This window comes from Alligator mississippiensis, chromosome 5 (assembly GCF_030867095.1).
Source record: "Alligator mississippiensis isolate rAllMis1 chromosome 5, rAllMis1, whole genome shotgun sequence".
Classification (NCBI taxonomy): Eukaryota; Metazoa; Chordata; order Crocodylia; family Alligatoridae; genus Alligator; species Alligator mississippiensis.
The window spans coordinates 165,549,569-165,575,100 of record NC_081828.1 but is presented as its reverse complement, the minus strand read 5'-3'; the positions used below and the strand labels follow the sequence as shown (position 1 = coordinate 165,575,100).

The following is a 25,532-nucleotide window of genomic DNA, read 5'->3' as shown; positions in this document are numbered from 1 at the left end:
TTACTATGAGGTACTAGAAGCTTGGTACTATGCTTATTAAAAACCTTAGCCACTAAAAAGATAAGTGCACCACAGTATCCTGTTTCAGGGATAAAGGTTGTAGATGTGTTGGTCCAAAAGTACAAGCATAATTTTACTCAGCTTTCCCTGAGCTCTACTAGTTTTCCCTGGCTGCTTATTCCCCTGTAAGCTCGTTCTTAGTCCACTGCCTGTATCTAATAGCAGGCCTTTTCTCTTAAAGTATCAGGGTCTTCTAATCCCTGTTAGTCAAGTGTCTAGGTTTGCTATAGGAAGAGGAAGAGTTAGGTACCTCAAAAGGGAATAAAAAGCATCTAGCATGCTCAGAAGGCTGCTACTTGCATGTAGATAATTAAAAACAATGAGGACAGTTTGAATGCCCTGACTTCTCCAAATTTTAGGTCCCTGAGTCAGGGCTGCAGGACAGGGCTGGCCCATAATTTTTGGGGCCCTCTGTAAGATATAGTATTGGGGCCCCCGATCCATCAAAAATTCAAAATTACGGTTAATTGCAGTATAAACTCACTGAAATAAAATAGTCAGGGCTGGGCTGTGCACACATTGGCTGTGCACACATGGGTTGTGCTGCAGGGGATGCGAAGTGGGGGCAGCACATGCTGAGGATGCCTGGGTTCCCTCCCTGAGGCCAGGGCGGGAATGGAGCTGGGAACTCCTCCACTGCTCGGCCAGGAAGGGGCTACGCCCGCATCGAGCCCTTCAAACATGGCGCAGGCAATGGGGGATGAGTGGGGCACGGGCCCTTGGCTGCATGACCCCCTGTGGCCACAGGTTCCACAGGATAGGACGGGCTGGCCCTGCTGCAGAAAGATAACTCTGTCTACTTGAGGTACACATCAAGAAATCCCCTACTGATGGTAAGTGCTTACAACCATTCTTTCATAGGAGTGTGCACTGCTAACTCCTTTCTTTCTAAAATATGGCAAGAGGAAGAAGTGGTGCTATGATGCTGTTGAGCTAACAGTTTAATGATCACAGTAACTGGGAGACCTGGGTTCAGCTGCTTTCTTAATTATTATGAGTTCAAATTCAAATCAGGAGTTTTCATTTTATCCAATGACACTTTTATTTAACATGTATAAATATTCCAGACAACTGGAACCAGATGCCAAAGCTCTCCCCTTACAGGTGGGTGCCCCAGCAGCTAGGTTACAATCACTTTCTCCTCTTAGATCCTCTCTCTGACCTTAAAGATCTTGCATGCTTTTCCACACAGTCACCCAGCATTGCAGGAAAAGGGAAAGGCAAGGGTGGAGGGAAGTAGCATCATTGAACTTAGCCTTATCTACAGCCCAATGGTTAGGTTATGTATCCTGGAAGGAGGGAGCCATAGGTTTGAATTCCTGCAGGTTATAGAGGGCATGTCTACACATGCATTTGTTCCAGAAACAGTTCACTCTTGAGTAAAGTACTCCAGAGTAAACGTTCCAGGGCACAAATCTACACATGCAGAGAAGTGGGAGCAGATCTGCTGCTCCTAGCAGCAAACTGCTCCTGCTTCCTGTGGCCCTGCAGTGGGCCCCTTCCACCACAGAGGGGGAACTGGATGCTCTGGCCGCTCCTGCCTGCAGTCAACAGCCATCTTCAAAAGGCAGCCCCAGTCCCTGCTCCCTGACCAGCTGCTTTTCTGGCCAGAAGTAGTGTGCACAGCGTGGGAGCAACATGCAACAGCTCCCTCACTGCAGCCTCTGCCTTCCTGCACCATAGCTGCTCCAGCACCTGCCCCTCCCACTGACATCCAATGCCCTGGGCTCCTGGTTGCCATAGTGCTGGCCCTGCTGGCCCACCACAGTAACCACTGTCTGGCCCAAGTCAGTCTTGGTCCTGCTGGCTCCCCCATGTGCAGCAACTGCCTGGCCAGCCTCACTGCACCATCCCAGGCTCCCCACCACTGAGCAGCTACCACCCAGACTTGGTCCCACTTGTCAGCTTCAGCAGGGATGCCGACAACATGCTCCTGGATGCCACTGCCAGGGCCATCCATGCCCTCCTGGGCCTCCAGCTGTGCTGCCCCCGGGTCCCTGTGGCCAGCCAGTACTGGCAGCTGCCGACTGTCCAGCAGAAGCTGGAGGTGTTCCGGTGACCCAGGCCACCTTTCAGGCGGCTCATGAATGCAGCAATGCTGGGGTGCATGCAGTGTCTTGGAACTAGACCTGCAGGCCTGGAAGTAGATCAGAAGCACTGGTCCCTCCTGGGTCTGGGGAGCACCCGGGGTCCCCCCACAGCCGATCAACGAGCCACAGGGGTGCATGGGGGGGGGCTGCATGCTCCTCATTGGACCCAGAAGTGGACAGGAAGTACTTCTGTTCCACACCTGGGTTTGCCGCTGAGCATGTGGAGGACCCCTCTGCACTCCTGTGGTACGGTCCATGTGCCCCAGCATTGCAGCAATCATGAGCCACGCTAGTACCTTGAGCTATGTAGAAAAAACATTTAAAACTGTGTCTATGTCTGAATCGCTGATTCTTTGAATCAGCATCGAATCTTCAGATTTGGATTCAGCTGAATCAAATCAGAGACAGTGATCTGAATCAATGAATCAAATCATGATGCCTGATTCAGGCTGAATCTGAATTGAATAGGGCCTGCTTCTCACACCTGTACTGTTCACTTCTCTTCCAATTTAATCTGTGCACTTCAGACTAACCTGCAAAGACTAAATTGATTTAGTCTTGGGCTTTTTTTACTGTCTGTACCTAGACCTAATAGCCTGTACCCCTTCCTCTCAAATCTGGTCATCTGAGGACAAGCTTTAACCACGCAGTAAATTACTGTTGAACAGACCTTATTATATTCAATAGATAGCATGGCACTAAAATAATGTCTATATATTCCAATGTGAAGAGAGTGAAGATTCTTCCCATATTAGGAATATTGGCTACTTGTACATGCCACAGAGGTTTAGTTCAATTTAAACCTCCCTAAATTGAAGCAATGTGTTTTTAAAAGCAACACTTCAATTTAGGGAGAATTAAACTGAAATAACCACCCTCGTGGCGCGTACACAAGTGTCAGGCCTGATCCTTACCTGCCTCTCCAGCGGTGGAAGGGGGTGGGGGCAAGCTGCCGGTGGACTGAATGGTTCCTGAGCTGCAGTTGGGGGGGGGGGGGGGGAAGGCCTGGTGATTCCTCCGCAGTGGCACCCCACAGGCAGCACCTGGCTGCAGGCACCCAGCCTGGGTGGTCCGGGGGGTACCACAGCTGTGGAGGGAAGCACTGCCTCTCCCCCTCCCCCACAGCTGCAGAGAAGCACCAGGCCAATGCACAGCTCAGGCAGGAATGCAGGCTCCAGGGTGGGGGGGGGGGGAAAAAAAAATCAGGTTTGCTGCTTTTTTTTTTTTTTAGTGGAGCCTGCCTGCACAGCCCCTGAGCTGCACGGGGCCAGGTGCTTCCCTCCACGGCTGTTGCACTATGTTATGTGGCAAACTAAAACACCTCAAAGGTGTTTTATTTTACTACATCCCAAAGTCATTTAAAGCGCAATACACCATTCACAGTGTAAACAGCAATGCCATTAAAAGTGCAAAAGGGCATTTAAGCTGCTTTAAAGACCAATGTTGTGGTGTGTACAAAGGTCCATTATATAAGAATCCCAGCTGACTCATTACATATCTCAGTGGTGCCAGTTAAGTATTAACACTAACAAAACCTAGTGATGAATCATGGAGAACCATGCATCCTGCTTTTTACTAGTACAATGTTAAGACAATATTATTGTATACGTTATATATTAATAATGTATTAAGTATAATATTTCATTAACTTATATATTAATGTTTTCTGGTTGTTGTACCAAAATTAGAACTTGGGATTGATTCATTTTAGTTCCCAGGTTTACTAAAAAAGAGAAAGAAACTGACTATAAATGTTTCCCTTCATGCCAAACTGTAACTGGATGTGACAATGTACATATGATATGTTCAAGAACAGAAAATGGACAGTTCAATAATTTCACTTCTTCAGTGTTATATATGTAGTAGCAAACAATTCAGGTATGTAGAGGTGTTCATATGTAGTACTACAAAGTGTCTTGGTACTACAAAGTGACCTAGGAGCCCTCAAAGGGTCTCACAGCATCCCAGAGTGATGTGACAACCCAGTTTGTGAACTCCTGTTATAGTCATTTGCAAGTCATGCAATTTTTTAACTGCCATTGACAAGAAAATAGAGACTAGGAATATTAACTTTATTCTCTGAATACATTATTTCTATATATCTACTCTGTCCTAGAATTCACAAACGAAGAATATAAAAGTTCCCTTTTCATAAACGCTTCCTCAGCATCTTTCTACTCTGTTACATCAGATACGTATTTTAAAGCTTGAAAATATGGAAATGAGACAAAGTTATGGCTGAAAAAAATTGATAGATTTGGTTCTAGGACACTGAAAGAACAAGTATGGGTAATTTAACATGAGTGGTTTTATCTTTTAGCAGGATATAGAACCTCAAAGGGCATGTCTACACTATGTTGGATGGTGCTAGGAAGCACTGCCATGAAAGCATGCCACATCCATATGTTCCTGCTCCCAAAATTCCCCATAGAAATAAAAGATCATGTAGTCACCATTAACGTGGCACTTAGCATACCATAAACTGCTCTCATGAGCACACCCAAAGCCTGAAAAAGGCACCAGGCATGACCTGAGCATATGTCAAAAAGCAGCTATGTGCTATTTTTTCAGTATTTGGCCTCATGTGGAGCAGTAGTGAACCGTGTTTTTACATGGTAAGGTCCAATATTGTCCACTCCAGTATCTGTGGAGGCACCTCATACATAGCTAGCTGATTCTTACAAAATGTGTAATAACCTTTTTTTGTTGAGTGAAAGTCAGTTAAAATCATAGCTCAGCTCATCATGATCCATCAAATAAAGAAAATCCTGAATAAAGATTGAAGAACAGTTTTCAATAGAACACTACCTTAATCTGCGTAAACCAAGATAATGAAAGTCTAGTCTGTAAGATTAAGGTGTTTTTCCACTGCTATAATTTTCATGTGCAAAGCATACCATTGATCATATATCTTAAATTTTAGCCAACTAGTACACATTACCAGCATTCAGGAAAAGAGAATTCTTCTGTGAGATTCTCTATGGGAACAGATAAAATTCTCACCTATTCTTTATAAGGGATATTAAACTGACAACATTCCCCCTACCTTCTTGAAGTTGCTTCAAAAACACCAAAGCAGTTGTATTTCTTTCAAGACGCTTAGAATATCTAGGCTGTTTGTGAATTATTATTATTTTTTTTTTTTTTAATAAGTAAGAAATAAACCCAGCCTCAGAACCACAGAATTAACAAGGGGTTTGGCCAAACACGTGCTGGTCATCATGCTGAGTTATACATTTCTTTACCCTTTTGATATACAATATGAAAATATCATATTGCAAAACCTCCAGAGACAGAGACTATACACTGATTTATTTTTTGTGTAGCCATTTACATGAAGTTTGCTCTTCCTGTTTCTGGCTACTTCCCAAATAGCAATTATATTAAAAAACAAACACACACATTCCAGGACCCTATTGTCACTCCAAAGCCCATCTGGGTAATAACTAAATGTCTGAGGGGTTTATGACCCCACTCATAGAAACCATGATCCTATTTGAGGTTGCACCCCAAGTTCAGAAGCCATTGCTTTAACAGTATGGAGCAAAACTCTTCAGGGGATATTCTGCATCAAAGGCATGCTCCTATATTTCTTGTCAATGCTGCTGTCTGTCGATTAGACATGCTGGTTCAGGTAGAACTCTTCCTTCTGAGGATCTAGATCCCAATAAGGTATCTTCCAGCTTAGCCAACTAAATCACAATATGGCAGGGGTTATGCTAAATCTGACCATTGAAGGAACAGAGTGCTAGACATTCTCTCGGCCCCTTCCTCCCCTCCCACTCCCGCCAGAACAGGATATGTCTCTACAAGCACATGAAGCCGCCCACTGGGAGAGCCCTTAGATTCTGCAGGAAGGAATATGGTCTAACCTCCGGAACTGTACAAAGCCATCCACTGAATGGGAGAGTATATGCTTCTCTGGGTAAAACAGTATGTTTTCCTGAGCCAGATGAATACTTTGGAAACAAGTACAAGGTAAGTCTTTAGATTTCTAGCACTTAGAATAGGATCTGGGCCTTAAAATACAAGATACAGCAACTTTAATTTTATGCAAACACAGAAATACAATGAAGTAGCTACTCTGGACTTGAAATTAAACTATGATATAGAAGTCACTGCAATTATTAACTACAGAACTAAGTCGTAGTGTTATTCAATATCTCTGCCGAACATGTTTGTATGAATACCCCAAAATAAGGCATTACATTATTAAAATATACTCCAAAATTGTTCAAATCTATTTCTTCTTCAGCTCTAAAGTTTACAAATGCATTTTTTGACACAAAGAATGAACTTGCCAAAAGGGAAAAAGAAAAAACAACCTACCTTTCTCCTTGTTTCCCACCACTTTTAGGGTTGACAAAAACCAGAAGTGGATGAGTGCCTGGAACTGGAGTGATCTAAAAAAACATACAACACAGCCACTCATCAATGTTGAATGCTGCATTTGGTTTATCTTACACTAGACAGAAAACAGCAAGCTGTGCTCCTGTAACTGTAATCCAGCTGGAAATAATTCCACAAATTGCAATAATCCCCTCTTGGTTAATTTGCTACAAATTATAAATGACATTTATTATTTCAATTGATGCCAGCTCTCTGGCATACTGCTGTGCTGCCATTTTAACCTTAAATTCCATTTAAATAAGTACAACATTGGAACATATGAGTTATATTCATCACGAAAGGAAGTGCACATCAGATGATGCAAGAAATTAATAATTTTGAGCCTGACAGACTAAGTAATATCCATATAAAAAAACAAGTAAGGAAATACACATTCTAAGTGAAAATAAAATTATGCTTTAAAAATAGCACTGTATTTCATTATAGATTTTGAGCCAAGCCTCTAAGTCTGTGAGCATAATTTTATGCACAAACAAAATTGTGTCTCATCTACATGAAATCTCGAACTTGGAGAGAATTTCACAAACTGAACAATGCTCTTTTTTTCAAAATTTTTGAAATGCCACAATACCCTCATATTTATGATGGCATACAATCATGCAGGTTTTATTTTTTTAATGTAGCAGTCAAAAACAAGTACCAGTAGTCCCTTCAAATAAACCAAAAGGAAAAGAAGGAGCTGAAGTTTGCTGAAGGAGGAGTGACTAAAGAAAGAGAACAAGAAAATAAGGGAGAAATGCTGATATTGGAGAAAAGAGTATTCTTCTGACCCATTCATCATTCCTCAACTGGTTTTCTAATATGTTACATATTGACTTCAGTTTTTAGTTTGGCAGTAGACTCACTACTACCTTGCTGGACAATATAATCACTCTGCACTGTCAGATATTATGGGACTGATCCTCAGTTCTGAATGTTTTTATCTTCTTTTACTTCAAGATATTTCAGAAGAATTACATTAGCTAACATTTTGTTTCTATAAACTTCTAAAACTCATAAAACAGTAGTTTTGTACCAGGGGTGACCAAACCATGGCTCATGAGCTGTATGCAATTTAAAGGCAGCACTTGAAAAATAGTAGTAGTTAAATAAAATCACCTTTCCCCACTTACCTCTTCACTTATGATTTCCTTTTTTTTTAATTATTTTATTCAGTTTTTGCTTATTACTTATTTTAAGAAGACATTTAATGACAAATTATCATTTCAGTCCAGGTGTTAGATGCAGATCACTGACTCTAGAACAGTGGTCTCCAGCCTTTTTATGGTGAAGATCAGTTTTTGGCACCCCAAGATCTACCCTACCCCCTGCCCCTGCTCCCCACCTCCTGGGCAAGCTACCTGGGCTCTGACCCCACTTACTCAGCCCAACCTGGGCAGCAGGGGGCGTGGCTTAGCCCAGCTACGTGCGTCCTGCTGTTCCGGATCATGGAGCCTCTGACAGACTGAGATCGACTGTCAGAAGCTCCACAATTGACCAGTTGATGGAGACTGACTGGTTGGTGACCACTGCTCTAGAACACGCATGTCTTGAAAGTAGACTGCTTATGGACCAGCACATGTCCAGAGGCGGCATTACATTAGTTTGGCCCCGCTTGCCCAACATCTATATAGACCGGGTGCTTCAGCGCAGCTTTTTTGGTGCTTTTATTTAATAGTTCATTGATCACCTTCAGATAAAGTGCCAAAAAGCCCCACTGAAGCACACAATGTATACAGGCACTGTGGAGCCAGTCAAACTAATGCAGTCTCTTCTGATAAAGAGAGAGTTTGGTTTTTTTCATGTCTGTCAACAGCCTGTGTCCTGCAGTTCTTGGCTGTGGCAAGATTTTGATCTGCAGCTAGAGGGCTTAGAAAGTTTTCCAAGTACTATTTTCAACACTACTTTAGGCATACATTACATATAAAAATATTGAAAAGATATCAGTGTTGCAAATCTAATACCCACAAGTTAGAAAAACCTAGAACTGATGTTGTCCCTCTCCTCACTTTCTGTTTGTTGCCTCAGTAACTTCTGGAATAACTGCAAACTAAGTGGTGCTCAGCTTCTGTAGCCTTGAGCTAGAAAATATTCAGTACAGATAAAATCCTTGTCAGAATTATCTACCAAGTTCTTATAAGTTTCTACTGGGCATTTTCAAACCTAGAGAGGTTTACAGACTTGCCAGGCTGACAGAGACAATAAAATGCACACATATGAAAAAAAGAAAACCATTCTGACAACTTTCAAGCCCTTGTCCCCAAAGCATGGAGATATTAATGCTTCTCAACAAAATGGTTGCATATATATTTTTATCACTGGTAAAATAAAATATTTATCTTTAATCTTATTTTCTAAAATGACAGAGTTTTTTCAGCTGAAACTTCCAAAAATTTAGTATCGATAAACATCAGCCATGGAAATTTTCAGCACAAATGGTTAAAGTTTGGTATATTTATAAGCAACATTTTCTTCCAAATGAAAATTTTGAGCAATTTGAGCTAAAGGCAGTCATATCAGCTCCACCTATAATTATGTTTGCATTTGGTCTGATTCTGGTGTAATCTATAACAGTGTAAAACAGGAATAATTCCAATGATATCAGTGGAGCTGCACAAGTGCAGAACTGCTGCAGCATCAGAATCAGATCCAATATATGCATACAGATTAGGCACTGTATGTTTGAACATACATTCTGCAGTTTGTTATTATATATCAATGATTGTCATATATTTAATTCTTATCTACAGTTTTAATCAATTTTAGTCATTTAGTCCAATTCCCATGATGTTTGTTCCCATGAGCTAAATGTAAACCAATGGTACTGATTGTGACAAAGATGGACTACCTATTGAAGTCCCTTAGGACTCAGGTTAATTAATGAGACTCATCCTAAGGTTATACATGATCTATTACTTCCTCTAATTAGAAATAATAATCCTGATCATTATGCTGGTTAGCTAGAAAGAAGTAAGATGAATGTGCTTAACTATGATTAATAGTCTTCACTAAGTAGCGCAGATCCCCACTGCCACTTAGTTATCTGCACACACTTCTGCAACTCGATGTTTTGTCTTGATACTTTTCTTAACACAAAAAAAATTTATAGATTAAATTATTTCCCATTTCCAGTTTTTTATTTCAAAACATAACCACGTTATTTCAGACAGAAGTTCTAGAACTGGTAAAAAAAAAAGTCTAGTCATTCCTATTTCACTCCATTCTGGAAAAAAATAAGGCCCCTTTCAATTAATTTCTTATAGCTTTTCTAAATGACTTTTCTAAATAATGTAGACATTTCTAGATAATTCAAAATGCAACCTGAGATTTAGACTAATTTATTGAACATTTTTATGCCTTAATTCAATTAAATTTTATATAAGGCCAGCCTTCCTGAAGTCACAGAAGGGATCACTTACATTTTTTGGTCCCAATGCTGCAAAAGAAGTTTGGCCATTAGTTTCAGTAGGAGCAGATCAATTATAACCAAGTTTCCCTCATCTTTAAAACATAAACTATTCTGGTAATCTCAAAGGTATGTTGTGAGAAATTTTATGTTGTGTTTATATAACATTCCAGAAATATAAAGACAGCAAATAAGTGCCAATTATCATCGCCATTAAGTTTTCTGATCCACATACTTGTTTACAAAACTAAACTCCCAAAACACCTGTTTTAAGCTAAATTGCTGAAGGTGATTTCTATATTTTAAAGGGCAATAGTAACATAATGAAAAAATAAAAATCTTGTGTTGGATTACTGTTGATCCAACAAGATATAAGCATCTATCTTCCTGTGTAATTAAAGTAGCATAAATACTACATTAACCTTAATTTTTCAGCTACAAAACATCAGCATCAGCAAATCTTATGCTACACAGAAAACTAAGGGTTTTTCCAAACGAAACATATAGGGCATTTTTACACATATTCTGGGATGCAGTGCTGGCCACTCTAAGTAGTGAGCCACACTAATTAAAAGCACCCACATGTCAGATGTATCAGCGACCCTGCACTGAAAAAATGGTGAGAGGGTGTTTTGAACTAAAGTTCATTGAACGTGTTTTATTAGAAAAAGCCCCATCACCATTTTTCAGCACAGGGACACTGATACACATGATGTGGAAGGCTGTTGGAGCATGTCAATTTCTGTGCTCCAGAAGACTCGATTAATTGAGTCTGCTCTGAAGTGCTGAATTTCCATGCCTGATTCAGAAAAGCCAGATGCATTACACAAACTTAGAACCAAGTTAGTCTTTCCCCATCAGTGACAAACTGATGGCTAAATCCATATAAATTTGAAACATACCACTTCAGGTTTTATTTTGTCCATGACCATTCTGTGATTTAGCTAAATGATGACTCACACTGTTTTGTGCCCTCTCTGAACTGGGTGCTCTAGTCACCTCTCTCATTTCCACTAATTCTAGGGTCATGATGTCACCATGGTAAACTCTGATATCTGGAACAAAGCTGTATCCGGGTCCTTTTCCTTTTCACTAAGATGCTACAGAGCTTTTGTTTGTTTGTTTGTTTTTGATATTCCCTTGTTCATTTCTTGTCTTCAGCCTTAAGAGATCTCAGCGTCTTCAAAATGTTGTCTGCTCCAGTGTGCTGTTCAAGTGACTGGAAATGTGAAGAGTCCGTCAATCTCATCTCACTAGGGTAGAGGCTAAACTATAGAAGGCTGAGAATAAAAACCATCACAAAATGATCTACAACACCATCATCAGACTGACAGCTTTTTGGGATCAGCATGATTCCCAGAAGTGTAGGTTCAGAGTGAAGGACTTCAAGTGGCAATTAAAAGCAGACAGGGATGCCAACCATCACTTACATTGCTATGAACTGCCAAGCATTGAAGATGGAGACCATGGACCCATCACCTAGCCCTACCTTGCTCTGCAAATACTCAGATGTGGCAAAACCAACAGTAGTTTTATCCAGGCCAACATGGATCAGCAGCAGTCAGAGGTTGCCAGATTCTGGATAACAACTACCACTTGATTCTCCACACACATGCTGGTGTGGCTAGCTCAGTGCATATTTCCAGGAAAATGGTCTCTCTCATTCTGATGTTCAATTAATGGTTTTTTTCCCCCATCAACCAGAACTGAGTCAACAGTCTGCAGCTAGTCCTAAACTAAGACATTACCTTATTATAGCAGCTTGTAGGCATCAGCCGTAAGGCTACAAGTATGCTGTAGATGTCCATCATAAACTTGGCATATGAGATAATTGTTCAAGGTAGCTCTTTGCTCCTGACCCTGACACATTGTTATTATCAAGTGTCCTTCATGTGAACAACCATTAGAAAGAACCTGTAAGCTTGGCTACAGAAAACCATATATATCCTGACTGTCTCATGCTGTTGGCAAAGTCACCCCCTGGCAGCTGCCTGGACCCTGCTTTGTTTACCTACTCTGGCCTATCAGGATCCCACCCCATTGTCTTGCCTGCCACAACTTGATGTTATGATTGGACAGGGAAGCTGCCCCTAGAGGGCAGGGAGGGTTTGGGTCTTAGGTCCTTGTCTGCACTGGGGCCTCCTGGCTTTTGCCCGCCTTACTCTGACTGAGCCCCTTTGTCTGACACCCAGTCTCAGGACCGTAGGCTCCTGGGCCCCAGCACCAGCCACACCTGCATATACTCTGGACTCCTTGGCTCCAGGCTTCCCGTTCTTGTGGGCTCTGGGTTTGTGCCCCCAGGCTTTGCTTCTCCTAACAAGAGTGATTCCCTCCCTTTGAGGGTTATAGGACCCCAGGGTGCCTTCAAAGTGGCCTCCTCCATCTCTCTAGCCACAAGAATCACCAACTTGCTGAAGAGGGCTTTAAACTAGGCATGTCTACGGCAGAGGGGGGAGGTTCCACTGTTATACATGAATTCACTGCTGAACATGAATCCTCTGCCCATAATGACTCAAGAGAAGACATTGACATAGTGGACACCCAAGTGAGCACCAATACCCTGAGATAGTCACAAGGTGACAGAAAAACTGAAGTGACCAAAGGGGAACTCAGGTGCCTTTATGGAAACGTCAGAAGCATGGGCAACAAACAAGAGGAACAAGCTCTCCTCTTGGCAGATGAGGAATTTGACCTCATTGGGCTGATGGAGACCTGGTGGGATGAGTCATACAATTGGGCAGTGGATATCAAAGGATATAGGCACTACAGGAAGGACTGAGTTGGGAAGAAGGGAGGAGGGGTGGCCTTCTACGTGAAAGAGTGGTACCCCTCCCTGCAAGTCAGGTTTGATAATGAGGAAAGGTCCCTTGAGACCCTCTGGGTCAAGATACAAGGGGGTTCAGGAGAGGGAGACCTGAGGGTGGGAATCTACTACAGACCTCCCTCCCAAGAACAGGAGAATGATCGGGGAATTGACTGAGGCAGCCAAAACTAAAGACCTAATTGTCATGGGTGACTTCAACTACCTGACACCTGTTGGGGGCACCATTCAGCTGGCTCCAGGAAGTCAGCCAATTTCTTGGCAGCTACTGATAACCTGTTTCTGTCACAGAGTGTCAAAGGACTGACTAGGGTAATGCCACTCTGGACTTAGTGCTTACCAAAGGAGGGAAAATTGTAGGGGACCTGAAGATTGGAGGTACTCTAGGTGACAGTGATCACGATCTGATTAGGTTCACTTTGGCTGCCTGGTGGTGCAGTGGCTTCCTACAGCTTCCCTGCACCCCAGAGTCTTTCCTCCTTACCAGTTCAGGACCTGCTCCCTCCCTGAAGCTCTGCTTCTTGCAGCCTGTGGAACCAGACTGCCCCCTGGCTTCACATCCTGGATTTATATGTTTAACACCTGACCCACTACTTCCACCCCAGGCCTGTCAAACACTGGCTGTACTGTGCTGGCCACACCTGAAGCAGGTGGCTATATTATTCAAGGACCCTTTGCCACTATCAATTGGCCCAGGAGACTAGACCAGCTGCTCCTTGGCTCCCTCTCTCCTTCAGTGATGAGATACCGGCCCCATTGCAGTGATGTAGTATGTCTATGCTGCTACTTTGCAAAGTTTGAAAACTGAAATATTTCCTTTCTCTTCGGAATTTCTCAGGGCTGACCTGAGGAAGTTAAAATTGGAAACTTCTGAGAGACCTACTCCAATGTATTAAAAAGGATTCCTATATTAAACCAGGGAGGCAGGGCCATGTTGTACATTAGGACATCAGCCCCATCCCTCTCCTGGGCACACCCTAAAGTAACCCTTGAAAACATGAACGTACACATTCGTGAGAAATACGTGTTAACTGCTCACATGTTATTGGCTGTATTGATGCTATTGTGTCCATTTTACCTATATGTTGTCCAAGTCCTAAGACAAGACAACGAATGGACAATTTGCTACAGTTGGTAGTTCATTTAAAAAATTGAGTCTTTATATAAGCTGCATTAAGAAAATAAGGCCAATTTTCAAAATATGAAACTCTCACTGAACCCTTCAGAATCTACAAGCCAACACAGCTGGAAGACCTTCCTGGGCTGAAGAAGTGCTGCCATCACTCCCTCCTCACCACTATCCAGGAGAGCAGTGGGATTCTTCCCAGGTACCATCTTGGCTGCCTGAAAGGAAGGTAAAGGACCCAACCAGGCTGTAGGCATCCCCCAGGTGGCACTAAAGGAAAACAATTAAGGGCGACCTTTAGCAGATTTTACTTTCTTGTTAGGGTTTTTTAATTTAATGTTATGTTTGTTATGGGGAGAAGGAGGAGTTAAGTGTGTTTTTTGGAGAGGGAGGTTTGACAGACACTAAAGCTCTATAGGAAAGGGGTTATGAGCTTGGAGAAGACATTGGGAAAGGCTGGGATGGGGGGTCTTCCCTGGGGGTGATTCAGGGCAATGGATGAACAGGGAGTGGTGGGGAACGGGGGGAAACATTTTTTGTATCCAGATGTGACTGGGGATTGGGAGGTGTGGTTTGCTTGTGTAGGGGTTTGGGCAAGGAGGTGGAGGTTGGGAAGTGAGGAGTTTTTAGGTTCTGGGGTATTTTGGGGGGATCCTGTCTATGGATTGTTTGTTAACTGTAAGCCTTTCTAAGCCATTTCAATAGTCAAGATATAAATCTAAATAATAAAAATACAATAATTTCAACCTTTACCATTACTCCATTCTGTTAAATTAATTTATCACCACACTTCTGTCTCTTCCTCAAAGAAAAACCTAGGATATTAGACAAGCTCTGCTCCTTGATCTATAGTTCAGCAAACTAAAGCTTTGCTCAATAAACAGAACAAGCCAATTCCAGACCCAAAAATCTTTCACTGAAAATATCTTGTTTACAAGCAGACCTGGACAAGTTGGACATATGGGCAGAAAACAACAGAATGCAATTCAACAAGGAGAAATGCAAAGTGCTGCACCTAGGGAGGAAAAATGTCCAGCATACCTACTGCCTGGGTTGTCATTTACTGCCTAGGAAATGACCTAGGAAATGACCTGATATCTTCATCAGCGACTTGGACAAGGGAGTGAAGTGTACTCTGTCCAAGTTTGCGGATGACACAAAACTGTGGGGAGAAGTGGACACGCCGGAGGGCAGGGAACAACTACAAGCAGACCTGGACAAGTTGGACATATGGGCGGAAAACAACAGAATGCAATTCAACAAGGAGAAATGCAAAGTGCTGCACCTAGGGAGGAAAAATGTCCAGCATACCTACTGCCTAGGAAATGACCTGCTTGGTGGAACGGAAGCGGAAAGGGATCTTGGAGTCCTAGTAAACTCCAACATGAACATGAGTCGGCAGCGTGACGAAGCCATCAGAAAAGCTAATGGCACTTTATCATGCATCAGCAGATGCATGACGAACAGATCCAAGGAGGTGATACTTCCCCTCTATCGGGCGCTGGTCAGACCGCAGTTGGAATATTGCATGCAGTTTTGGGCGCCACACTTCAAGAGGGATGTGGATAACCTGGAGAGGGTCCAGAGAAGGGCCACTCATATGGTTAAGGGCTTGCAGGCCAAGCCCTATGAGGAGAGACTGGGGCACCTGGACCTGTTCAGCCTCCGCAAGAGAAGGTTGAGAGGCAACCTTGTGGCTGCCTATAAGTTCATCACAGAGGCACAGAAGGGAATTGGTGAGGTTTTACTCATCAAGGCACCCCAGGAGGTTACAAGAAATAATGGGCACAAGCTAGCAGAGAGCAAATTTAGACTAGACGTTAGGAAGAACTTCTTCACAGTTAGAGTGGCCAAGGTCTGGAATGGGCTCCCAAGGGAGGTGGTGCTCTCCCCTACCCTCGGGGTCTTCAAGAGGAGGTTAGATAGGCATCTAGCTGGGGTCATCTAAACCCAGCACTCTTTCCTGCCTATGCAGGGGGTCGGACTCGATGATCTATTGAGGTCCCTTCCAACCCTAGCATCTATGAATCTATAACCCCTTTTCATGTAAACCAGAATACTCTATCTTGAGCACCTCAGCTGATCCCAAACCCTGCAGCATTACATGAGGGAGAAACTCTGAAGTACACAGAATCCAAGCCATTAAAGTGTTCAAAAAATGGACAGATACCTTTGAAAATCCCAACTGAAGCTTACAAGTGACCCTAACAGATTGTTTTACAAAGACTTCTTTACAGAAAAAAAATCCTGTAGTCTTTAGTTTTAACTCAAATATTCAGGAGGCCTTTAAAATCAGATTTGGTCATCTTGGATTGTCTTTAGTCTATACAAGTCCAACAAAAATTCCTCAATTGCAGAAACGAATATGATCTCTGCCATATCTTCCAGTTGCTTCCCTGATCTACTAACATAACTTTAGTCTCCTATGGACTAATTCACAGAGATTTTCCATCCCATCAAGGTTGGATATTACTGTTATGAATGGACTTCATATGTTAGATGTGCATGGTGCTTTATGAAATAAAGCAAGGCTGAATTTCTTCCACAGACCCATTCAGAACTCTTTACAAAAGCCCTTAGGGCAGGAGAATAATTATTCAAACTACTCTCCAGATCTTCCTAAAGAAAAAAAAAAAGAAGCCATTGAAGAGTGTTCACCAGCCCCACCAATAACAATATTCACTTCAACATCACTTTGCAGTTAACAGCTGGTAGATAGAACCACTAGATTTCTGTACATCTGACACAGTTCAATCATCAAAAAATGAAGGCACTCTGTGTTTTAACATATTTCTAATGTCTTTCAGTGAAGCCTCAGAGCTTCAAACACTACAGTATGATATCAGATGATTTTCTCTGTACCTTTCCATAGATTTCACCTCTAGTATTTAACATCATCAGGAAATGTTCTCTCAAGCAAAGACCTAAAATCCTGCAAAATGCAACTAGGATTTAACCAGCAATGCCCCTTTTATCCATCAGTAAGTTTTTTTTTCTTTGAACTAAGGTTTTATAGATCAAGCATCTTGAAGGATCTTTGGAGAGTGTTGGGAACAACATCCTGGTGCAAGTGCTGGAGCAGCCAACCAATGGACATGCCCTTCTTGAATTGCTGCTCACAAATAAGGAAGAATTGGTGGGGAATGCACTAGTAGATGGCAACTTGGGCACCAGTGACCACGAGATGATCAAGTTCAGGATACTGAGGAAAGGAAGGATGGAGAGCAGCAGAGTAAGGACCCTGGACTTCAGAAAAGCAGACTTTGACTCACTCAGGGAATTCATGGGTAGGATCCCTTGAGAAGCCACTCTGAGGGGTAGAAGAGCCCAGAGCTGTACTTTAAAGAAGCCTTACTGAGAGTGCAGAAACAAACCATCCTGATGTGCAGGAAGACTAGCAAGTATGGCAGCAGTGGCAGAAGACCAGCTTGGTTTAGCAGAGAACTCTTCAGTAATCTAAATAACAAAAAGAAAACGTATAAGTGGAAACTTGGACAAACAACTAGGGAGGACTATAAGAGCATTGCTCAGACCTTCAGGGATGAAATCAAGAAGGCACTGGAGTTGCAGTTAGAAAGGGATGTGAAGGGTAACAAGAAGGGTTTCTACAAGTATGCCAGTAACAATAGGAATATCAGGGAAAGTGTGGATCCCTTACTGAATGGAGCAGGCAACCTACTGACAGAGGATGCAGAAACGGCTGAAATGCTCAATGCCTTTTTCTACTCAGTCTTAACAGCCAAGATCAGCTCCCAGAGTAGTGCACCTGGCAGCACAGTTTGGGAGGAGGTGAGTAGCCAACAGTGGCAAAAGAACAGGTTAGAGGCTATTTAGAAAAGCTGGACAAATAAGCCCACAGGGCCAGATGGGATGCACCCAAGGGTGCTAAGGTAGTTAGCTGATGTGATCACAGAGCCATCTTAGAAAACTCATGGAAATTGGGAGAGGTCCCAGATGATTAGAAGGGGACAAAAATAATGCCCATATTTAAGAAAGGGAAAAAGGGAGTATCTGGGGAACTACAGACTGGTCAGTGTCACCTCAGTCCCTGGAAAAATCATAGAGCAGATTCTCAAAGAATCCATTTCTAAGTCCTTGGTGGAAAAGGTGACTAGAAACAGTCATCATGGATTCACCAAGAGCAAGTTATGCCTGACCAATCCAATTGCCTTCTATGATGAGATGACTGCTTCTGTGGAACAGGGGGAAATCAGTGGATGTGGTATATTATCTTGATTTTAGCAAGGCTTTTGCTACCATCACCCATAACATTCCTGCAGGCAAGCTAAGGAAGTACAGGCTGGATGAATAGACAGTAAGGTGGATAGAAAACTCCCTGGAGCATTGGGCTCAGAGAGTGGTAATCAACAGCTCAATGTCTAGTTGGCAGCCAGAATCAAACAGAGTGCCCCAGAGGTTGGTCCTGGGGCCAGTTTTGTTCAATATCTTCATCAACAGCCAGGAAGATGGCATAGAGTTCACCCTCAGCAAGTTTGCTGATGACACCAAGCTGGGGGGGGGGGGGGGAGTAGTATATATGCTGAAGGGTAGGGCTAAGATTCAGGGTGACCTTGGCAAATCAGGGGACTGGGCCAAAAGAAACCTCATGAAGTTCAACAAGGACAAGTGCAAAGTTCTGCACTTAGACCAGAACAATCCCATGCACCAGTACAGACTGGAGGTTGACTGGTAGGGTAGCAGCTCTGCAGAAAAGGACCTGGGGATTACAGCGGACAAACTGCATATGAGCCAACAACATGCCCTTGTTGCCAAGATGGCTAATGGCATACTGGATTGCATTGGTAGGATTGTTGCCAACAGGTCAAGGGGAGTGATTATTCCCATCTATTCAGCACTGGTGAGGCCACATCTGGAGTAATGTGTTCAGTTTTGGGCCCGTCCACTACAGAAAGGATGTGGACAAACTGAGTCCATTGGAGGGAAACAAAAATGGTGAGGGAGCTAGGGCTCATGACTTCTGAGGAGAAGCTGAGGGAACTGGCCTTATTTAGTCTAGAGAAGAGAAGGCAGAGAAGGGATTTAATAGCAGCCTTCAACTACCTGAAAAGGAGGTTTGAAAGAGGATGGAGCTAGATTGTTCTTTGTGGTGATAGATGACAGAAAAAGGTGCAATGGTCTCAAGTTGCAGCAAGGGAAGTTCAGGTTAGATATTAGGAGGAATTTTCTCAGTAGGATGGTACTAAACCACTAGAACAGGTTACCCAGAGAGGTTGTGGACTCCCCATCCTTGGAGGTTTTTAAGACCCAGCTAGACAAGGCTAGGATGATCTAGTTAGGGATAGTACTGTTTGAGCAGCAGGTTGGACTAGGTGACCTCCTGAGGTCCCTTCCAACCCTAATTTTCTCTGATTCTAACAATGGTCCCTCATCAAGGCACTACAGACATCTTGAGCAAGCATCAAAGTTTGGAAATACATAGTGCACTTCTGGACATAATACACTTCCCTTTATCTATATCTCCTCATATTTGGATCAGCCACAGAACCGGTAGACAGCACTAAAGACCAATGTAAACTTATACTAAAAATGTACAGTAAATCTTATAACTACCTAAAAAAGAAAAGTTGTTTGCAATAGTAACTGGAATGCTCTGAGGTGTGCTGTCCATACATGTATTCCATTACGGCTGATTCGCCTTTACCACCCAAACTCTTTTTTTCTTACCCCCCCCCCCCCCAGTTCCAGTTCTAGCTGGAATGGAGCTGGAATGGAGCTAACCAAATAGATGATAAACTGTTTAATTTCAGCATACTCTCAGCATACTCTGAACAAAAACCAAGACTACTCCAACCTTAATCATCAAGCTCCAGTATGCTGATGATGCTGTAGTGTATGCTCATTCAGAACCAGACCATCAGGCACGTGTCAATGCATCTACTGTGGCATACAAGAAGATGGGATTGAAGTTTAACATTCAGAAGACTAAGGTCCCCCATCAACAAACTCTTAATGAGCAGTCCCCAGCTCCAGTACTTCAAATCCATAGTAAGACTCTGGAGAACAGTGATTATTTCCCATATCTTGGAAGACATCTCTCGCAGAAGGTTACCATGATGAAGAAGTCAAACATCACCTCAAATGGACAAGTGCAGCCTTCAGATACCTGAGGAAATGAGTGCTTGAAGATCATGACATCAGATCTGAAACCAAGCTCATGGTTTATCAAGCAGTTCTAATCCCCTCCCTACTGCACAGAGCTGAAACATGGACAGCACATAGGAGACACCTCAAACTGCTCCAGAAGTACCAAGTTGCAGAAGATTTCATAGATTTCATGGACATTAGAGCAGGAAGGGACCATGGGTACACAGATCCACCCACATTAGCATCCTCTTGCAAGCAAACACCATGAGCATCAAGATGATGATCAACTTCAGTGGGCTGGCCATGTCATTCAGATGACTGACTCATGACTCCTGAAGCAAGTTTTAGTCTCCCAGATCAGTCAAGGCATACACTCAAAAGGGCTGAGTAAGTGCTTCTTCAAACCCAACTTGAAAAAATGCAATATCGATATCAGTTCCTCAGAGACTGTCAGTACTGCCCTAAATGGAGGAAGAGTCTGCTACACAAGGATCTCAGTACTTTTCAACCTTATGATAACAACAGGAGACAGAAAAATGGGAGTGGAAGAAACAGCACGTTGTGGACCGAACCAAGAACCCAGAATCTGCATGGAAACATGCCTGAGCTGCAACAGTGTCAATTGCAGATAGGCTTTGACAGCCATCTTTGGACCCACAAATAAGGACTGCTGATGATGAATATATATTCCCATCCCACACTAATGTTTAGTCAGTAGGATGCACATAAATGGATTGATTTTTGAAATTGAAGACATCCTCTTTTTTTTTTTAAATATATATGTATCTGGTACAACCAACACTGCTTCATCATCTCTCTAAGCAACACTCTTTGCAATTAGCTAAATATACAAGAAGTAAATTGTGGATACATAAAGGCCTTAAAGTTAAATCTCTCGAGGTTTTCCTTAAAAGTACAAAACGAGAAGATGCAACTATGACTAAAGTCAAACATTAGAATTTACAAAATAAGCTTGTGATGTGGGGCATGACATCTATTAAGGTGATCAAGTCATATTTCAGCCTGCAACTAATGCTTTTTATGACTAAACAAGTGACATTTCAGCATGACCTACATGCCTCATAATAGGTAACAGAGACCAAACATTAAAAATACTCCACAGATGATACCCTTCGGAGAAGGAAACATTTACCTTATTGTAATAAATGTGTAGCATTTCAGAACTTTTAGAGTATAATATCAGAGGAAAATGTCCATTTGAAATAGATCCTTTTTAAAACTGACCACTCCACTTTCTTCTCTAAGCATATAAATACCCATGGAAAAACATGAACATAACAACAATCACACCTGAAGACCTTGTCCATCTATTGTAACAGAGTTTGCTCTTTGCATTTTGTTCCGTTCTCCCAACTTGTTCATTTGCTGAGGACAACTCTTTTCTCTTTTCACAGTTGCCTGCCGCTCCTAGGGGAAGAAGTGGGGAAAAAGAACACTTTAACGTAGGATGTGATGGAATGTTACCATAGCTGGAAGTCACCCCAAGCATTAAATTTTCCATTCAAAATAAAGGTCAGATCCTACTTTAATGAAAATGAGACCTAGTTGCTACATGATTTTTGTCCACTTCACATGGCATCTATTTATATGCCTAGATATATTTAGCTAGGCAATAGATAGGTGACAATAATCCAATCATAACAAAAATCAAAGCAATGATGTGAAAGATAATGGAACTGCATATTATCTCCATCTAACAAACGTTGGTTCCATAACATGGAAGCTAATCATACAAAATCCTCTGTCATTAAAAGTTCCAAGGGCTAAAAGATGTTGTCCAGCCTGTTTAGGAGTTTTGGAAGACACTATTTATTATGTTTTAAAATGTCCTTTATATAATGACATAAGGAAAAAGTATTTATCACCATTCTTGCAAAAATTTACATACTTCTCAAATAGAGAGAAATTAATATGGCTCCTTCAGCAAACAGATCCATATTTACTAAACTGTCTTGCAATTTTTGCTTACAAGGCTGAAGCAATCAGACCTAAACATGCTTTACTGTTGATATGACCGATAAACTTTATCACTACATTTGTTTTTTACTGTGTTAATTGTGGACCTATGCACAATATTTTTATAGATTCATGATCAGATTTATCACTATATTTGTATTTGATTATATTAATTATAGGAGAAGGAATAATGCTTTTATAATGATTGGCCCTATTTTATTATTATATTTGCATTTCTGTTATTTTTATTTAAATTTATATTATGGTTGTATGCCTTCAGGAGTATGGTTTTCAGCCAGAATCCTACGTAAATAAATAAATAAATAAATAAATAAATAGAGTCATTAAAAGAAAAGTTTAGGATAGATCAATAATTTCTGGAAGACTGGTTGTAACTTCAGACATAAGTTGGACATTTTCAAGAGTACTTTTATTAGTTACTTATCAAAATATACCCATGCTAGAAGTCTGTCAATCAACTTACTATATTTAAAACACATATTTTTAACCATTTCACAAAAAATATACTATTTTGTAATACACACATAGTATAAAGAGAGCACAGTATGTTGCTAATCTACATCAGGTTCATAAGAAGTTGGATAACTAAACATCCAATGAGAATAAAATAAAGAAAATACTAATCTTCTTAACAGAAATATTGTGGCATTTAGATTTCCAACTATTTATCAGTTCATCTCACGGATAATTAAAAATGAGGAAGAAATCAGGAGATACAAAAGTATCTCATTTATTTTCCTACAGATAACATGCACCCATCAATTCTTTTTCACAAATTCATACAATGTATTGAAAAATAATGATCGCTTAAAATCAGAGAACCAATGTTGGATGTGCTTCATTAACATTACCTAATTGTTGATTTTATGCCATCCTTGCATTTTCCCAAATTTGGGGCTGCACAGGAGATGGCTTGGCCCTGGTACAAGCTGTGCTCTCGTTAGGCCTAGCTGCTTGTGATCTTTCCACCAGCCTGGGATTGCTGGACACAGTAAGAAATCTGACCACATTTCCAATCATAGCTATGAGGCACAGAACAGATCTGAAACTCTATTCTAACTGGATATTCTCCTTACACTACAAGAATCCTCTAGAGGCCAATTAAGCTGGCATTCAGGATACTTTGTGCCACTAGGCCTGTGCAACATACTGTATAATAATTCCAGAGGCTTGAAGATTACTGAAAGGGAAATGCATGACATAGGGAAAATTAATTTTAAAAGAGAATACATATTAAAAATAGGCTTATTCCTAATGTGTATTGTTAAAATTATTTTTTTCATCATGCTGTTTTTCATTGGAAAAGTATTTATACACTGAGGAAAGCTTTTTTAACAAAAGGGATGTTTACCACAATGACCAAACCTGCAGTTATTGATCATTCCTGAACTAGAAGCAGCAAGTGATGATTACTTCAAGCACAGTTGGGTTTTTGTCCCAGCATGAGACAGATAGCAGCACAACCCTTCAGTTGGCACTATGGCTGGCACATCCTTTTCTTTCCTTCATTCAGTTTTTATTAGTTGTTTTTTAAGCTAGACTACTAGCCTAACTGAACAAGAAGGTTTCCAAAGCAATCATGCTATAAAGTTTCTCCTTGCACAGGAAACAGAAAATTCCTAGAACTTAACAGAAATCAATCAGTTTTCTATATTATATCTGAACCATCTTACAGAATATAAAGGAAAAATTATAACCTTGCAATACAATTTTATAGGCTACTGTGGAAACCCATAGAATGGACATTATAACCCATTATGACAATAGCTTTTTACAGTGATTTCTACAGGTCTTTTGTACAAGGAACAACTCCAGAGAATTTAAGATTTGCTTCAGAAATGGAGATGAATAATGCTAGTAATGCCAACTGCAAGTCTAAAATATACAGAACGAAAACACAACTCTACCATAAGGTACCTACCTTCACTTTTCCAAATGTGAATAGGCTCACATTGCTGGTACAGAGTTCAAGGATGGACCCTTAAGGGGCTACATAACATAGAGAGCCTAGAATGAATCTCCTTATTTTGACCTTGTGTATACATACATGGGCTATACTCAGCAGTCTGTCATTTATCTAAAGTGAATAAAGTATGTGATGTTGAAGTCTAAGCAAAAGTGCCTTCTTTGTAGTGTTTTCTAAGGCCGGTAAGAGATGTCCAGCTTCAGTGGCATGCTTCTGTGGATAGCAACAGGTCTTTGATGGGCACTGCACTAACTACATTTAGGTTTAAAATGCATATGTATTTCTACCTAGGCCTATACCTTGATTATTTACTTATTTAACTTTAATAGAAAAAAAGATTTACAGTGTATGGGGCAAATATCTATTTTCAGATCCCCTCGCACTTGATATTTTGTAGACCTTCAACAAATGAAATCTGGGCAAAAGTTATTTTTCTAATTAGAAATAGATACATTCATACTTCTAAGAGTTGGGACAGTACTATGATATTTAAGGCTTAATCAGAAATGAAAAAGTGTCATTTTCTCATAAGATAACATATTTTAATAAAATCACCTTTGGATAATAGTGTATAACTTTTAAATTAATATTGAGCCAAAGTTAACACTTATTGAAAATAAATGAAATGGCAAAATGCCAGCATTTATTTTCAAGGTGGTAAACATTATACTATGAACATGCTCTATTTAATGGCTTTTTTTTTATTAAAGTGTACAAAATGACTGACAAATGGCTGTAAATCATTTTGTTTGATGGATGTGGCTGAAGTTGAGGGAGAATTAATACAAATTTTGAAAAGTTGTTGTACATTTTGATGGCTTAGGGAATCAATCTCTTCTGTGTTTTAATCATTTGTCAGGCTGATAACAATCCCAAACAACACTTGTCAAACAAAAAGGGTCTTCTAATCCCATCTGTTTTCTCACTTTTCATATCCGTATTTTCCACTTTCACTGTTCCCACTTTGTAGCCATTAGCCACTGGTTGCTAGATTGGATGGAACTTATACCAATGAATACTGTTCCAGGGGATCACTGTTTCATACCAAGAAGCACTTTGTAAAAGGTGCTCCTACCCCCTAAAAACTGAAATAGCACATCTCAAGTGATGATACAAAACACCACCACCACAGTCAGCCCCAAAATGCACTGTATTGCAAGAGAAATGTTGCAATATCATGACCCATTTATACTTGTTTATACGTGGGCACCTCTGTTTTACGCACCTCAGGGAGCAAAACTCCTACAGTGGGTAAAGTCTGTTGGGAAAAAAGAAGGTTCAGCTGTAAAGTTATAACAAATGGCAGGTGGGGGAACCCTCTCTAGAAGGAATGTCAAGTTGAAGCTATTGGGTTGAACAAGTTATCAACAAATTAAGTATACTGCTTTATTTTTGGTTTAAGACATCATTGCACAAAAATATTTTCTAACAGTTCTCTGACTACCACATCCCATAATTCATATTCCTAAGAGTGTGCAAGAGAACTTGTTACAGATTCAAAACAGTAGAAGAAATGAGAATGCCTGCTTTGAAATGAAGGAAGATGGCCTGAAATAGTCCAGATCCCTTTT

The 25,532-nt window shown here is 41.2% G+C and overlaps 1 protein-coding gene across 1 annotated transcript in view; it reads right to left on the bottom strand.

The window, feature by feature from the left end:
• DGKB (diacylglycerol kinase beta) overlaps positions 1-25,532 on the bottom strand; it is a 620,162-nt gene that overhangs the window by 373,423 nt on the left and 221,207 nt on the right. The window contains exons 14-15 of the mRNA XM_059728962.1: positions 21,309-21,425; positions 6,480-6,553 (exon numbers count right to left, since the gene is read on the bottom strand). Coding sequence (XP_059584945.1) covers positions 6,480-6,553; positions 21,309-21,425 — 191 coding nt within the window. The remainder of the gene's footprint in view (positions 1-6,479; positions 6,554-21,308; positions 21,426-25,532) is intronic.